The 17,043-nt window shown below is 48.1% G+C and overlaps 1 protein-coding gene across 1 annotated transcript in view; it reads left to right on the top strand.

Moving 5' to 3' along the window:
- The window catches only part of LOC146854135 (pepsin A-like), a 109,782-nt gene that overhangs the window by 50,649 nt on the left and 42,090 nt on the right, over nt 1–17,043 (top strand). The window contains exon 6 of the mRNA XM_085651901.1: nt 7,775–7,891. Within this exon, the coding sequence (XP_085508027.1) occupies nt 7,775–7,891 (117 nt within the window). The remainder of the gene's footprint in view (nt 1–7,774; nt 7,892–17,043) is intronic.

The raw sequence follows: 17,043 nt of genomic DNA, 5'->3' as shown, positions 1-17,043 counted from the left end.
TTGTACATAGGTAGATAACGATCTTCACTACAGGACTATATCCGCCCCAGGACAGATATTCTGGAAACAGACGAACAAACACCCATGGTTCACACCCCAAAACCATAGCAAAGCAAGCCATTAATGCTGCTAGGTAGTATGCTCATACTTTTGGTAGCGAAAACCCCCCTCCCCCCATGACCTCTGGAGCAATTCTATACTGCTCTAGGCTTTTTATACCCCAATATACATTTTTACCTCAAGGCCTCTACCTGTGAGAAAAAGGCTTTAGGTAAAAACAAAGGCATACATCGAGAGAGATGTAGATTACATTGCAAGATGATCATTTTAATAAGATTGCACCTTGCTATTGACCCGCTATATAGGTGGTTCCACTTGCTTAATGTCTCCGTAGTTCTTGATGAAAGTTGACCGAAATTAAACTCCATTACCTCTTCCATCTACAAAGAGATTTCTACCCCTAAGTATGTCACTGAGCTAACCCAGCACCGATCCTACCCAGAAGAAGCAATGATCACCAATACCAGAGTCTTATTGAGATTGGGTTCATTCCCTTAGAAAATTTGTTTGCCAGTGTTTCGATTGCTGCTAGAGAACTCTTAGCTGCTTAAGTCAAAATAGTAAGGTCGTCTGCAGAAGCTAACACTTTAAGCTCAAATTGGCAATCTATCTCTGGGATGATGTAAAGCAGGCCATATCCAAAACATGATACCTCGAACCGTCCAAAAGAGAGATCGGCGTATTAGAAAGATGGGTTTCCTGTAGACTGACTAACTGTGGGCAGAGATAATATAACTCCTCCTTTATTAAATTAGGCTTATGGGATGACTTCATACCGTTAACATTCCAGGAAAGAATGTGAAGCTGCTGGTCATGACCACCCCCTGGCTTAGCCCTTAACATGATCTATCCAGCATCCAGCACATCCAACAAAATTATGAAAACATGAAATCTTACTTAATCCCGGTTTGTCCTGCAACAAGTTAATACCTCCGGATGTCCTTTTTAGGTCTTGGCTAGCGAAGGCTGCGCTTGTGCAGTCTCGCTCGTGAGATTTAATGACTTGGAGTAGTGGGGCTTGAACCCGCCCCTCTTCTCTCCCCTTCTCCATTGGCTGTCCTCTTAAATGCTGGGCAGCCATTGGAGAAGAGCTTTGTCTCTCCAAACAAGCCCCGTCTCTTTCGGATTCGTGGGCGTGTTAAAAAAAGAGAAATAATCGAAAAAACACGCCCACGAATCCGAAAGAGACGGGGCTTGTAAGACAGCGAGTCTACGGCATGTCTTGCTCACGCTGTCTACACGTGCCAGTCGGCTCTCTGATTAGTTGGCAACTACCAAATAAGCACTGTGATTGGTGGACCTTGTCAACCAATCAGAGAGCCTACTGGCGCGTGCAGGCAGCATGAGCAAGACACGCTGTAGACTCGCGTGGTGCAATGCAGGCATTTTCCCCCCATCGGCTGACCCCTGCAGGAAATTTCAAGCCAACATATTCAATAAAAGCAAGTTTCAGAATTGCTTAACCCCAGGGAGTCTCATTTGCTGAACGACGAGGATTTAAATCAGGTGAGCTATTTTTTTCAGTGAAACCCAGGACTTCACTCTTTTTATCTGATTATGCCGGAGAAAGGTCCCGAGGCACCACTCCCTCAACTGCAATCTGAGCTAATTCCCTGTTGTGCTTGCATTGGCGCTGTCTCTAAAATAACTATTTGTACGGAGATGCGCACGCGCAGGTTTATGCATAGAGTTGTGGGGGCGTGTTCAGTTCAGAATAGTAGTGTTCGATGTATGATCCTATCAAGGACTCTGTATTCATCGGACGTTATGTATATTACTGCCCGGCAAACAAAAACCTTCATGGATGTGGACAAATGGCTCGGAGTCACCGGCACTGGCTATTTGAGGGATGATAATCGTTAAAAGATCACGTCACTCCGGGTACGAATAATGAAACTACAACTCCCGGTGTGCATGTAGAAGACGCAGGCCGCAATGTGCCCGTACTGTAGCACAGGGGCGTTCTTGCGGGCGTGTGTCCTTCTTGCCCATTGTGACAGCTATTATACTGTTGCAGTGCACGCGCGCTCTCGCGCTCTGCCAGCAGTGAACCAGAGCCGTTCGCTGTGAGCGTGCGCAGCTGCCTAGGTCCGGAGGATGCTGAGGGATGCACGGGGGCTCGGAGCCTATTAAAAGCAGCGCTCACCGAGACAGAAGCCAGCTCGCAGGTAGGAGAGCACTGCAGACATCCCATGCGCTGTGTGAGATGGTCATTTTCACTGAATTCTTTGCACACGCTGTGCATGCAGTCTCATGTACATCCCTCTCCACGCACCTCATGCCCACACAATCTCTGTTCTTCATACACATTCCTGTGCACACATATATCCTGTACACACATCGTCCATGCGCACACATCACTTCTGTGCCCCACATCTACGGTACATTGTTCACAAAGCACTGGTTTGTGCACACCTTCCTGCCAGTCGTACACTCCATCTATGCCAGAGCCCTCGTTCAGAATCTCCCCTTAAGCACGTCGCTTTTGTGCAAAAAAATACCCCTTTGCGCTAACTTATACCCGCTCACCCGGTCCTTCCGTGCACACAGTAGTCTAAGAACTTAGAACCCAGAGCGGCTACCTGAAGTGTACCAAGGCCTTTTGTTTCCTAAAGACTTTGTGCGTTCAATCCCATTCCTCTTGTGCATAAGCAGCCCTTTGTGCACGGCCCCGGAGTGCGCACATCATTCACATCCCTGCTTTCCCTCGGTACATGTGCGCAACCCGGCCCTGGACACGGACCCCATGTAAAGACCACCAGCACAACGCCCTCCCGTGTTTTGGTGCAGTTGTAGCCTCGCTTCACTTGACCCGGTCCGCATGCACTGTAGGTCCATATGGCGTGTGATATGAGCTGTAAGGCTGTCTGTAACACCCAGGACGTGTTGGTGACAAGGGCATACTGCATTTCTATACAAAGTGCCCCTTGCACTATGAAGGGACTTCTTCTTTTGTTTTGTTGGAGGCTCTGTGTGTGTGGGAGGCTCTGTGTGTGTGTGTGGGTGGCTCTGTGTGTGTGGCTCTATGTGTGTGGCTTTTTTTGTAGGTGGCTCTATGTGTGGTGGCTCTGTGTGTGGGTAACTGTGTGTGTAGGTGGCTCTGTGGGTGGCTCTATTTGTGTGTGGGTGGCTCTGTGTGGGTGGCTCTGTGTGTGTGGGTGGCTTTGTGTGTGTGGCTCTGTGTGTGGGTGCAAATGCAAAAGGTCTCGCATTTGAGAGTGATTAAGCTATTGGCATTGTAAATAACAATGCCGTTTCTTTAAATGTTTTAAAAACAAAAACATAAACAAAAATAATGTCATGAGCAATGCCAATAGCTCTAACTTTAACAATGCCGAGACCATTGCATTGTAAATGCTTGTTATTTTTTGCTTTTTCACCCCCTCCATCCACCCAAGTCCACAAGCCGCATTATGAATATGAGACCTGACCCCCCCCAGACAGAGCTCCCTCCCATCCCCCCAACAACTGCCCAAACAAGAGAAGACAGTTGAACCTGCAATAGTTGTGAGAACATTCCCCCATGCCCCCAAGGCAGCCCGAGCCAAGAATAAGAAATAAAAGAAAAGTAAGATGTGTAGAGACCACCCAAAGGCCCCAAGACCGCCCAGTTCACTCCAAAGACGGGCACTGGCAAAGCCAAGAAAGTTGTAGAAGTCAAGACAACCAGCAGCTAATCAAGCAACTAAAGGAGAAGCAGAAAGAATAAAGAAAAGAAAAAAGGACAAAAAAAGGAAATTACATGGAGTTAATCCGAAAGTTCTTTTGTCCCTCGATTCATGGACTAAGTCCAATTCCCTGCAATATCATGAAGGAAAAGAGACAGTCATACCGGACCATTTGTTCCCTTGTTTCCATTTTGCGACTTGGCAAGGAGCTCTCAAATCTTTGGGGTTTCAAAACAAGAGTAAGCCCCTCATACTAAATATGCAGAATAGCAGGCTCAATAGTGTGACTGAGGCTCTGGGTTTTTGCAGCACAGGGAAACACTCTATAAGCTGCCATCGCCGAACTACAGTCTCGTGATAGAAGTCAAAGTGAACAAAGAACTCCACTCCGGAGGCATTAATGGGGGACCATGGGTGAGGATCCCTGAATATCTCTTGCTGCAACAAGAAATTGCCCACATATATTGGAATTAGCCGTGGGTAACGGGGATGAGTCCCCTCAGGAGGTGGCCAAAATGTGTAACAATGGGCTCTCTGAATCATACAATCCATTTCCCAGTTCCACAGGGCAGGAAAAGCAGTCGAACTATATACCCCCAGGGGTCATCCCCCTCTGCCCCCTCTGGGATTCCTCATAGGCCTCAGGTTGTACCGGTGACACCTGTTCTTGAGATCCTAAATCCTTGATGATAGCGAAGTCATCTGGACTTTGTGTAGTGAGATTACACTCTACTCTCTACCAAAACTATTAAATCTGACACTTATTGCTCTTGAATTTTTAAATCAGACAATGGGGTCCCTCTAATTGGATTCAAAGCCCAACCGTAAGTGCTGCTGGGCCACTGCTGGCACATTTTGGCATCAAGTGGATAGACACAATCTCTTCAAGATGATGACTAAGATAACATTCAATTGCAATCCCTCCAGAGCAAGCACCAATTCCAGGGCAAAGCAATATGAAGAGCAACCTAAAATATCTTCAGCAGTGGGAAGATGATTGAACCTTGTCAGACCCTTTTCAGGGTCACAGGGCAAACATGGGCTACTGGACCCCAGCCATAGTGGTCAATGTCATTTGCTACTGGAGTCGTGGTATCTGGACTAATATGGCACTGCAAAGTGGATAAGTATTCCCATTGTACATTTGACTCTTGAAATTATGGCTTTATGCAACATGCACCATTTGCTGTAAAAATGTAAAATGATCGCACACACTGGCATTGTCTAATAATCAGGGTTATGCTCATTTAATCAATAATTCAATCAGGGGGTATAAAAGCGTGCTACTCACCCTTGAGGGTCACAAAGCACTGGGGGGTGCAGCTCCGATTCAGCCAGAGAGCCAGGCCATGAGGCTTTTCCTGAAGGTGTGCAGAGTAGGGTAGCGTCTTATGTTGACTGGGAGCTCGTTCCAGGCTTTGGCCACAATGTAGGAGAAGGCTCTTCCACCTCCTCTGGTACCGTGGATGCGTGGGATTTCTGCCAGAGTGAGGTCGGTGGTGCGGAGGTTCCTTTTTGGTACGTGGAAGGAGACTCTTTCAAAGTAGTATTTGGGTCCGATGTTGTTGAGGGATTTGTAGGTGTGGGTGAGTAACTTGAAGGTTACTCTCTTGACAGGGAGCCAGTGGAGGTCTCGCAGGCATTGGGTGATGTGTTCATGTCGCGGGATGCCGAGGACGAGTCTGGCCGTGGTGTTCTGGATGGTCTGGAGTTTGTGTAGCAGGGATTTGTTGATTCCAAGGCCTTTCCATAGTCAAGTCTGCTTATTATTAATGCGTGGGTGATGGTCTTTCTGGCTTTGGGGGACACACTTGAACGTCTTGCATAGGATGCGAGGGTCTTGAAGCAGGTGGAGGTGACGGCCTTGATCTGTCGGGTCATGGTGCGGGAGGAGTTGAGTATGATGCTGAGGTTCAGAGCGTGGTCCATGGGGGTGGGTGGGGTGCTGCGGGCCACCAGGAGTTGTCCCATGCAGAGAGGGAGGGTCCAAGGACTAGGACTTCTGTCTTCTTCGAGTTGAGTTACAGACAGCTGCTGCTCATACAAGCTGTAACGTCTTTCATTCCTTCTTGGAGGCTAAGTCTGGTGGTTTCAGGGTCCTTCGTGAGGGATAAGATGAGCTGGGTGTCGTCGGCATAGGATACAATGCTGAGTCCATGTTGTCTGACGATGGCGGCGAAGGGCAACCCTGCAGATGTTGAAGAGCGTGGGACTGAGCGATGATCCTTGTTTATCTCTGTTGGTTCGGACATGAAAGGCAGGAGTCTGATCCTTTGGGATCTGCCGGCGAGGAAGGAGCAGAGCCAGTCGAGGGTGATTCCCTGTATTCTGGCGACGTGGAGTCTGGCTGCGAGGGTGCGGTAGGAGATGGTTTTGAAAGCTCCAGAGAGGTCAAGTAGGATAAGGGCTGCGGTGTGGCCTTGATCAAGGAGTATTCGAATGTCATCTGTGGTGGCAAGGAGGGTGGTCTCGGTGCTGTGGTTGCTGCCGAATCTGGATTGGGAGGGGTCTGAGATGGAGTTATCTTCGATAAAGTTTGTCAGCTGGGCATTGACGATCTTTTCAGTGACTTTGGCTACGAAGGGAAGTATAGAGATGGGTCGGTAGTTCTTCAGGTCCATTGGGTCTGCAGAGGGATTCTTGAGGAGGGTCTTGACTTCTGCGCGTTTCCAGTCATCGGGGAAAGTGCCGGATTCGAAGGTGGGGTTGATGGTGCATCGTAGCTGGGGTGCTATGACGGCGGCAGCTCTGTGGAAAATGTTCGAAAGGCAGGCGTCCATGTGGGCTCCTGAGTGAGTACTCTTCATGGTCGTGGTGGTATCTTCGGTGGTGACCGGGGACCCGGTGGTGACGGTGGGCTGGCTGTCGTCGCTGGAGGAATGGGTGGTTTCTGGAGTCTGCTCGCTGAAGTTGTCGTAGAGGGCCTTGATTTTCAGGTGGAAGTATGAGCCAAGCTTGTTGCAGAGGTCTTGGGAGGGAGTGACGTCCGTGGCTTCGCTGGGGGGTTTGGTGAGTTGCTGGATGATGTTGAAGAGTTTGTTTAAGTTGCTGGAGTTGGTGATGATTTTGTTCTGGATGAAGGTCTTCTTTGTGGATCTTATGTGTTGGCGGTATTCTGTCATGGCGTTCTTGTATAGTGGTTCTGGGGGTGGTCTGGATCTGGAAATGAAGGTGTTCGGTGGTGGCGGAGGAGTCGCTCCTGGTGGAGGTAGAGAGTCAGAGGGAGATCTTGTGTGCAATGGCGAGTCCTCCTCCTAGACGGTTGGGGCGGTCCTTCCTCTGGATCTTGTAGCTGTCGGGAATGGCGGTAGCGAAGTCGGGGTGGAGGAGGCATTGGTCTAGGTTTCAGTGAAGAAGGCAACGTCTGGTGAGAGGGTGTCGAGTAGCTCCCAGATCTCTATGGCTTGTCTTTGCAGGGAGCGCACGTTGAGGAGGATGCACTTCAGTGCTTCAGTGGTATTGGCGTCCAGTGTGGGTGTGGCGGTCGTGGTGGTGCGGAGGGTGGTGAAGATTTGGCGCCAGTGGGTGGTGTTCAGCGTGGATAGCTGACAGTTGTTATTTTTTTAGGGGTTGAGTGTGAGAAAGGCAACTGAGTCATAGCGGTGGGTGGTCGGAGAGCCAGGGACCCTGGCGCTTCCTTGTTCGGGTCTCGGATGGGCGCAGACGGGCTTGCCTTTGGCGTGACCGCTGTGCGCAGCCCCCATTAAATAGAGAAGGGGAAGGAGAAGGAAAGCACCGCCAGGGATGAGGCGCAGGCTGGATTCTGATGGAGGAGGAGGGCCTCGAACACCTACCAGCAACAGGTTAACGGGGTCAGCGGCTGCGGCACAATGTCTGTATCCTGTCTATGGGTTATATCAGAGATTCTTTGCATTGGCTTATATGTTGATCAAGAACCTAGAGGGCTGTATCTGATTGTTTGTAGAGAGTCCCTATGAAAATAGGAAAAAGGATGCAATGCTATCGTACTGTTTGGATCAGCACTGGTTTTACACTTGTGATAATATGTTAATAACAATATAAATACATTTTTGTTTCCGTTGTAGAGCTGAAGGCCCAGGTAGCGTTCTGACATTTGGAGAAACTGACCCTTCATACTACACCGGCAACATCAACTGGATACCACTCACCTCCGAAACCTACTGGGAAATCAAAATTGACAAGTAAGAGTTTTCTAAACTATAACAGCTAAAAGGCTGCTTTTAGATGACATCTAGTTTTGGTATGACTCTAACTCAGCAGCCATGTTGAAAAGTATCCTGTTGCTGAAAGGGCTAAGAACCCATAAAACATCCTGCATGAGTAATTCTAAAAAAAGATTAGGACAGAAAGAGATTAAATGTATGAGAAATGGTAATGCTAGAGACCAGGCAGAATATGAGCAAATGGCTGTCTCGAGAGGAGTAGTTAAGGTGGGCCCTAAAGGCTTATTGCTTAAGTATGCTAGATACCCCATGTGAGTCTATGTGACTCAGAAATGTGTCTGAAATCGTGTGCCCCACTTTCTCCAACTCATTGTTTCCAGTACTAGACATCTGTGTGAAAGTCTGATGCATTCTGGGAATTGTGGTCTTGCATCGCTACAACTCAGCTAATATGACTAACACATCTTTGAAAGGTTCAGGACTGGAGACAGTGTCTGTGATGACCTGGAATTAGGTTATCATGATAGTCTATGTCTGGTTCGTGCTAAATGAAGATATATTATGGCTATTGGAATACAGTCTGCTTCAACACCATGTAACACCCTGAGGAAAGGAGTTCTTGACTCACTGATATGTCACCTTGGTACACTGGAAAACGGAGAAGTCATTATACAGCTCCTGGATGGTTAAAACACCAGAATTTGAATTATAAATACAGCATACTGTCTCAGTCTGCACCACTGGGCACACTTACGTGTGTGCAGGGGTTACAGTATGGGACAATGTGCCATACCACTACAAATACAACTATTGGCAGTGCAGGTGTGTGCCTGTGCACGCACTGTGAATAGTGAATTCGTGAAAAGCTGTTTAAAGCCGGCAGCCTAACTTTCACTGCACCAGCCTGCATGGGGATACCTAGTGGGTCCCTTGGACCCCTATGCCTTCCCCCCAAGGGGTGCCCTGGGGAGGACCAATGACTGTGTACCACCTCTATGTGGCACACTGTCAGTGCACCTACTGCTGGCCTCTGAGTGTCTGTGCCCGTGTCTGTAATGTGGCATGGACAGTAAGGCGAGGCATTTCATTATTTACATGGGACCATGCTGTGATGCTAATTGAGATTGCATCTGCGGGCTTATATCGCTGGTGCAATCTATATGTCAGATGGAGCCCCACAAGCCCCCACAGTCTCATCTGTAATACCAAAGTGTTCCAGGATGCACAAAGCTGGCACATGTGTACTTTCTATCAGATGGCTACAGGTTGAGGGGCTTTATTGTTGTGGGTTGGATAGTACCGAACATGGGGAGGACTGTGCTGCACACACATGTGCTTCACATACATGGTCAGACTGCTCGTGTTACCAATGCAGGTTATGCACTTCTGAGTGCCATCCTACTGGGAACAAGGAATACCATCCTATCATAGGGCCCAGTTTTCACAGAGGGCAATCGAGAGTTAATCAATCCTACACTACAACATTGTAATACTTTTCTTGATATTGGAATTAAGGACGATTGAGTTTCTCATAAACCCAAGCTGATGTTTATGCCTTAAGTTCATACAACTGTACAATTTTAGGCAAAAGCTACACACATATAACAGCCATTATATCGGCTACAAAAATAATCTAAGTTATGTCAATGTAGGTAAGTATTGATTTACTATACCTAACTCCACATATATTTATCTTGGTTACAGAAGTACGTCGATGTGGAGTTAAGCATAGTAACCTATATATACCTACATATAGTGACCACCATGATATTTTGGTATCTGCGATAGTGGTTACATTGTTGTAGCATGATATTCAGACATCAAATCTATCCTTAGGACTGCAAAGATTTCACAAGGCCAAGAACCTGAGGCCCTGAAGCCCCAGTGTACATTTATGAGTTAATTCATTCATCGAAGATGCCGGAAGGGACCGGCAGGCAGGGCCTGAAGGCCCTCGGTAGTGGTAGATGAAGTTGTTTGCCACTGATGCCCTGGGGCCCTACCTACTATAGCTGTGCAAACTAGGTCAAATACAACTCTTTCCACTCTTTTGACTCTCAGGGGAGCATGGGCAAGTGGTTCCAGGCTCTCCAGGGAAGCAATGTGGAGAACAACGCTCAGAACTCCGCAATTAATCAACAGACACAGTAACTCAAAGTAAATCCCAATGCTTGTCTTTTTGTAAAAGAAACTACGTTTAATAACAAAGCAGAATTAAATATCATACAATCAAATGAACAAATACACAGTGGTATTGCTGATCACAATTCTTCCTTGCTTTTGACGTTACACTTCTTTATTCTTGCTAAAGTGACCTTATTCACTATAGTCCCTCAGTAGTCTCCTGCAGATGCATGAATTAAGTTCAGGTGCAGATAGCATTCCCCATAAGTTTAAATGCGCAGTCACATTGACCCTACCACCGTTGTTGTTGTGCGCAAAATAAGTCTCAAGTCCTTGCGAGTTAGCACGTAACAGTTCTCTGTCCAGACCGCAGGCATGAACCTGTAGTACTTGCTCATTGTTATTTTTGCAGTCAAGGGAGCAGGTCAAGCCTGCGTCTATCACTTGTGCAATGTCCTGGTAGAAAGAATGAATCCTGCCCAGTAGGCTTTTCCATAGCGGTCCAGAGGTTTCAGCAGTTGCTGACGCCTTTGGAGACAATGCAGGTGAACCTACCGGAAGGCAGCCACTCCTGGACCGTTCTGACCCTCTGCTGGGCCTATGTAGCATTGTGGCTTCTCATGCCATCAGCAGTGGTAGTGCCAATTTGAAGCCCGCAGAAGCTAGTAGGGGCTACCCGGATGGTGGAATCAAAGTAGTATTTTAGGTGCTGTTCTCAACAGGACCTAAAAAGGGATTCCTAGGAGCCCACTTGCCGCATGGGTCTCACCTTTTGTACTCTCTCAGGCAGCCCTCCTACTCTGGATGTTTCTCACACTAGGAACATAGGGCCCGATTCACAGAACTAACTTACGACAAAATCCTAAACTTACTACCCATGGTATTCACAGAATGCACTTACGACTGTCCGAAGTTTACGTCCGCACTTGTGCCGGAATTTTCGTACCCAGAGCGGAATTGCCACCATCGGGCCGGAATCTCCACTTCCAGGCCGGAATACCCACAATGCATCAGATATAGTCAATTAACACCAGATTGTGGGTATTCCCGCCCGGAAGCGGAGATTCCGGCCCGATGGTGGAAATTCCGCTCCGGGTGTGTCCGTGTGGTCATGATGTGTGCACGAGGGCCCCGGGCCCTACAACATTACATTGTGCTGTGTACAGCGGACGCAAACCATGTCATCGCAGACAGCGGGTTAAAGCTTGGAGATGTAGCTTTGTCATCAGCCACTCGATGAGAGGGGTGTACTGGGCCGTCATACAGAGGACCAGCATGGGTGTGTGGATGGTAATCACGGGGCTCTGGGCGTAGTTCAGTACAGGAAATGTGCAAATGCATGTGTCTCTGTCGCAGTGTGTCTCCTTTGTGGGGTGTAGGTGGTCCCTGATGGGACTTCGACACCCCGTCTGTGATGTAGTTTGGCTTCCATGAGCTCTGACCCCACCCACACCTTTTCGGCCACCTCCTTTTGGCATTCTGACACCTGGCATTGGAATGCGATGTGTGCCTCGGTGAAGTGTTGGGAGCCATCCGTGGTGGCGGGTGCTTCCTGCTGTGTGGTCTGTGCACGGGCTGGGGTCTCCTCTATGTAGCTTGGCTGCCCTGCTCCTGGGGGTGGGTTGCCTGAGATGTCCATGAGCTGTTGCAGGGCGTCGGTGTCGAAGGTGTGGTGGTCATCTCCGACATCACTGATGGGTTGTCTGGTCTGACCTGCTGGACGTGTTGTTTGTCCCTCTGCAATATGAAGGGGACATTGTGTTGACATTTATGTTGGCGCATTGTTCTTGTAGACATGCAGACTGTGTGACAATGTACATTGTGACTGTTTAGGCGGTGCTGGCAATTTGAGGGGGGACAGTGGACATTTGGACTACATGACGGATGTGAGGTTGTACCCGTACATATGCATCTCACGTTCCCTGCTCTGTCAAAAGTGATTGGCCTGTTTCTGCGCATTAGCGGACCCAGTTGTGTCCCCTGTTCTGCAGTGTCGGTGTTGCACTTTGTGCCACATTGTCAAGGGATGTGCTGTGATTGCTATGTGTGTGTCCTGCAGTGTGCCACGGGGATGAAGGACATGATCCTGGGTCATTGTGGGTGCAGTGTGCTATACTTAATTGTTCATGTGTGCCATTGTGCCCATCTCTCCCGTCCCCCCAGTCCCTGGTCGTTACTCACACTGTTGTTGTGTCAGGTCCTCTCGAGCTGTGTCCGTACTCCCACCTCCTTGCACCGTCTCCACACTGATGACTTGCCTCCATTTCCTCCAGCTCCTCCTGTGGCGCAGGACTCTCACCTCCTGTCGCTGTTGCTGCCTTCCTGTTGGCAATGGCTGTGTGCCTGGTTTAGGTTTTCACATCATGCCGGCGCCTCTTGGCCTCCTCCATTGGCCTCCTCGACACTCCGGCTGCAAACAAGGTAGTCTGATTGTGGGTCAGTTGCTGGTAGTGTTCTGTTACCTCCGTTACGCTGATCTTGTTTTCCTGTGGACTGCGCCCTGTCTTCCTCCCTCTCTTCTCCTTGGCCTTCCCCGACCCCGCTGTTCCTTGCTGGTGGTCTGTGGGGCTTGTGGGGTTTGCGTTGGCCTCTGCGCTCGGTCAGGGTGCATCTATGTTGCTATACACTTTGGATTGTTTCTGGTGTGTTGTTTTTGTAGCTTTTATAGTGCATTATCCCGCCAGATGCGTGGGATTTGCAGGCCTGTCGCTGGTTTTCGCTGCTTTTTGTATTGCGATTGGCCTCATCGCAACTTTATTTGCGTTCGTGTTTCGCATTTTTGCGGCATGGTGTTGGTTTGATCGCGGTCATTTGGCGCGTTATCTGGGGACTATCGCATGGTGCTGCCGTGTTGTGAATACTTGGTTAACACGGCGTAAATTTCCCGTGATAGACTGTGATGTTGGAGGTTGCGTTAAGTAACTTTTGCGATGGTTATCACACGTTCTTGAGAATATCCCCGTTAAAAAGTTTCTAAACTTCCCCAGTTTGCAAACGTGGGCCACTTTTTTTAAATTAGCTAATTCATTACTGGGTTGTCTTTTTTTGGGTGCCTGCGGCTATTTTCGGTCCCAGTCCGACCCTGGAAATACTCTCCTGGTTGAGCAGGCCTCCTACAGGTCCATCCATATGGCAGAAGGGTAGTGTGCTCTGGACACACCCCTGCTCTTAAACCGTCCCACTAGCCCGCTCTGAAGTACTTACCTGTACAGCTTCTGAGCTCCTCCTGAAATGTATTGACACACGTGTATGTCGACAATACGGCATGCATTTTTCTTGTACAAAATGCTCGTTGTGAATTTTCCTCAACCAAAATATTACCCAAATATGTAAATGCGACGGTTGTGAACTATTTAATGTTTTCCGTCTTTTCTCTCTGCATAAAGCATCTATTGAGATTGCTGGTCCTACCAAAGAAGCATTATTGAAAATAAACCTGAAAAAAACCCATCCGTTTCACAAGTCAAGTATCACAGAAGACCGTATGGGTGCAGTCAATTGAAACAGTTTCCCTTCGAGATTTTTAGGAAAAGAATACTTGATGCGTGTGTGCCCTCCAGTGGCTTTGAACAGAACTACATATTAGGAAAACTCATCGTTCACTTTAATGGCAGCGTTTGCAGAAGTGGCACTGACTCTGATGACATCACAGGGTTGGTCCTGGGTGTCGCTACGGTTTAGGCTAGGTGACGATTAAAACTGACTTTGAAAAGAGTCCCCACTGTGTCCTATATTCATGCCCTTAACGTTATAGAAAAACACAGATCGATTTATCCATAATGGCTGTCACAATCCCTTAAATTAATACACATGTACAGCGATGCAGTGGGCTTGATACATTTGACATATTACTTTATCTTACATTCTGTAGTGGTATTTGCTTTTTAGGACTGGCCTATGAGACAGCTTTAGTTGTCTCACCATATCATTGTTTTTCCAGAAAAATCGTACATAATATGCATCCTAGAGGGTTTTTTGGTCAAAGGCTTCATCCATTGCTCTGTTAAATTCTCATTCACATTTTGCTTCGGTCTAACACAGCATGGGCAGCCCTGCCAAGTGTCACGCAGCAAGGGTTAGCATAATTCATTTTAGCGCCGGTCCCTGCATTACTACACTAAGAAGGAGATTTACTAAGATTTTATGCCGTGTTTGCGTCATAAAAATGACACAAATCGGCGCAAAATCTTTTTTCCCTAATTCTCTTTCCCGTACTAAACTTGTTTAGATCTGGAAATAACGGAAAAGTAATGCAGGGCATTACTTTGCGCCATGAGGGCGAACCAAGGGTGGTGCATGGGCGTTCCCATACAACCACCCAAGGTTACTCATGCTAAACCCAATTTACTAAATAAAGTAGATTGGGTTTAGCGTGAGAAAACGGCGCCTTGCATATGTGCTGCACTTTCATGCACACATACAGAGTGGGAAAATGGTTAAAGTGAGTCTGTGCATAGTATTCTGTGCTGGAATGGTTCCTTCCAGTTCCAAACCTATGCTAGATTCATGGGGAGAGGAGTTGGCCTAATGGCTAGGGCGGTCGATCTCGAATCGGCGGAGCCGGGTTCGAGTCTCGGCAATGAAGCTGAACATCCTGTGATTCTGGGCAAATCACTTAATCTCCCTGTGCCTAACGAAAATTAATGTGTCCTGGTGGACAGTAGAACGGTCTGCCGGGTGCCCTGCCCAACACCCTGGCAAATAGCCCTACCCAAGCAGCCCGGCAATAGGGCACTTCCCTTCGCTCAGACCGGGGGTGCCCGGGAGTGGGGAATTGTAAACCCCAGATATGAAGAGCAACAGATGGGGGGGAGGGGAGGCCTGGCACGAACAATTTTCCCAAAACACATTAGCCACATGGACGAGGGGTCAGAAGAGGCCACTAGGCAGAGCCCCAGACCTCCCTGGCCGCCCATGGCTCGCTAATCCAGAGCCTAACCGGCCCTGAAAGGATACCGGGGGAAGGAAGGGCGAGGTCCCAGATCCCAAGGTCCCGCCAGAGCAGGGCCACCACCCATGGACCCATGTTCCTGCTACAGCAGGAACCACTTACCTGACAGCGCATCAGGAGAGTCAGCGCAGAACCAAAAAGACAGGCTGGGGGTTGGGTTGGCCCTCCTCTTATAAAGGTCAAGGGTGATAAGGGTCAGCCATGTTGGGAAGGGATGGAAGGCTACTTTTGCTTTGGAGGGTTCTGGTGTGGAGCTGAAGCTCACTTCGTTGATCATGTGGTGAGGAAGACTTATGAGGCGGTAATGATGTGTGAGTTAGGCATATGGATGGTTTGTCAAAGATGCCCGGAGAAAACACGCACAAAATTGAAAGATTGCAGAGGTAAGTGGTGTCAAAGGGAGAACAGAAGTGATTGAGATGCTCGGAAGACCACAACCCCTCCCACATACTTTAGTAATGTTTAGTTCCCAGTCTCAAAGTTTCAGTATGAAAACATTTTCAGTTGCAATTAATCACAGCAATATCAATATTGTTACCCATTTGTCAGGTACAGTTTAACCCCTTCAGCGCGACGCTGATTTCCGCGCCACGCTGAAGGTTCTGAGCGCGGGCGGGGCCATGACGGAACGGTTCCGTCATAAGCACAGCCCAACCGACGTGCATGACGGAACCGTTCCGTCATGGGCGTCGAAGGGGTTAAAAGCATTGTCAGAGCCAATAGGTCTGGCCTACTTCAGGCATTTGTTCATTGTTGTGTGATAAGCGTGGATGCAATAACATAACATTCACAGAGAGGCACCGAAACACTGGACAGGTGGTGTGCTTTGTGAAACACAGGATTCACATATTATGACCCACACCCCCTTAATTAGCAGGGCCACCCTCTTGGAACTCATTCCTAGCTGCACTTCTTAGTCTATATCCCTCTGAAGATCTTTTTCATCTCACATAAAGCTCTCTCTTTAGGTCAGATAAAAAAGAGTGCCCTAAACGGGGTGTGGCACTTTAACCTGTGGGAGTCTCAAGGTGGCAGCCTGCTTGTTGTGTTGTTAGTTCTAGGGTGTGTGTGGCAAGGAGGTAGTGAGGAGACCACAATCAGGACCTGGGTTCCAAATACATCACCTGGGTGTCTCTCTAACCCATGACATTGGTGGCCCTGCTATATGTATCCTGACCCATATATGGAGGAGGCGTTGGCACTGGGCGGAGGAACCAGTCTGTCGCCAGCCTGTTGATGATGCTGGTAACCCTGGCAGCAAAATAAACATGAGATGGGCTCATGCCTGACATTTTTCTCTCAGTCCTGGACTGGCATAATATACTCGAAGGACGCTTCAGTTCAGCTGGGATACCAGCAGTTCATTTTTAAGGTCAGAAGGCAGATGAATTGTGCCTTTCCTTGGACAAGCTGATTGGCTGCTGGTGTCCCAGGTGGCTGAAGATAGGCCATCAGTTGATATGAGAACCCTGGTTACACTTTTCCTTATGCATATGACAACTATACTCCTGAGGTTATTACTAAATGTTAGATTGTTTCCAAGGAAAGTGTAAATATTGCCAAGGACTGTCAGAGGGGTGGTTTGTCATAAAATTGTGTGCAAAAATATTGTGTGTCAGAGAGTGTGTCCTTAATATTGTGAATAAGAAATATTGCCCCAGCGGAGCGATATTTTGGTAAACAAAATGTGTCTGTCAGGCAATATTTTGCTTATGATGTATGGTACCATACCACCTGCGACAAACCCCAGCAGCGGCATCCTGTTTCCTCAGTTTCGCGGGTGGTCATTGTGCTGACTCGGAATGCAGGGGGAGTTTAAAAATACTGCACCTAATCCAGCGTGTTTTGCCTCTTTTGGGACATTAGTCATTGACAAATTTCAATGTGTTTGACCCTCCAAAATTGAGGGGAACGTTGTGGGGGTGCAATGACTGCACGAGGTTGCCGGGTGTTTTAAATGCCTGCTATTGCATATTTGTCTCCTGATATATGAGGAATGACATATTTGGGTTTTTTCACACTAGGTTCTGGATGCATCAGAATTTACAACATACTTTAATTTTGCAAATTGAAATGTACCAGGGAAAACTGTGCT

This window comes from Triturus cristatus, chromosome 4_1, assembly GCF_964204655.1.
Source record: "Triturus cristatus chromosome 4_1, aTriCri1.1, whole genome shotgun sequence".
Lineage (NCBI taxonomy): Eukaryota > Metazoa > Chordata > Amphibia > Caudata > Salamandridae > Triturus > Triturus cristatus.
This window is presented reverse-complemented; position numbering and strand designations above follow the sequence as displayed.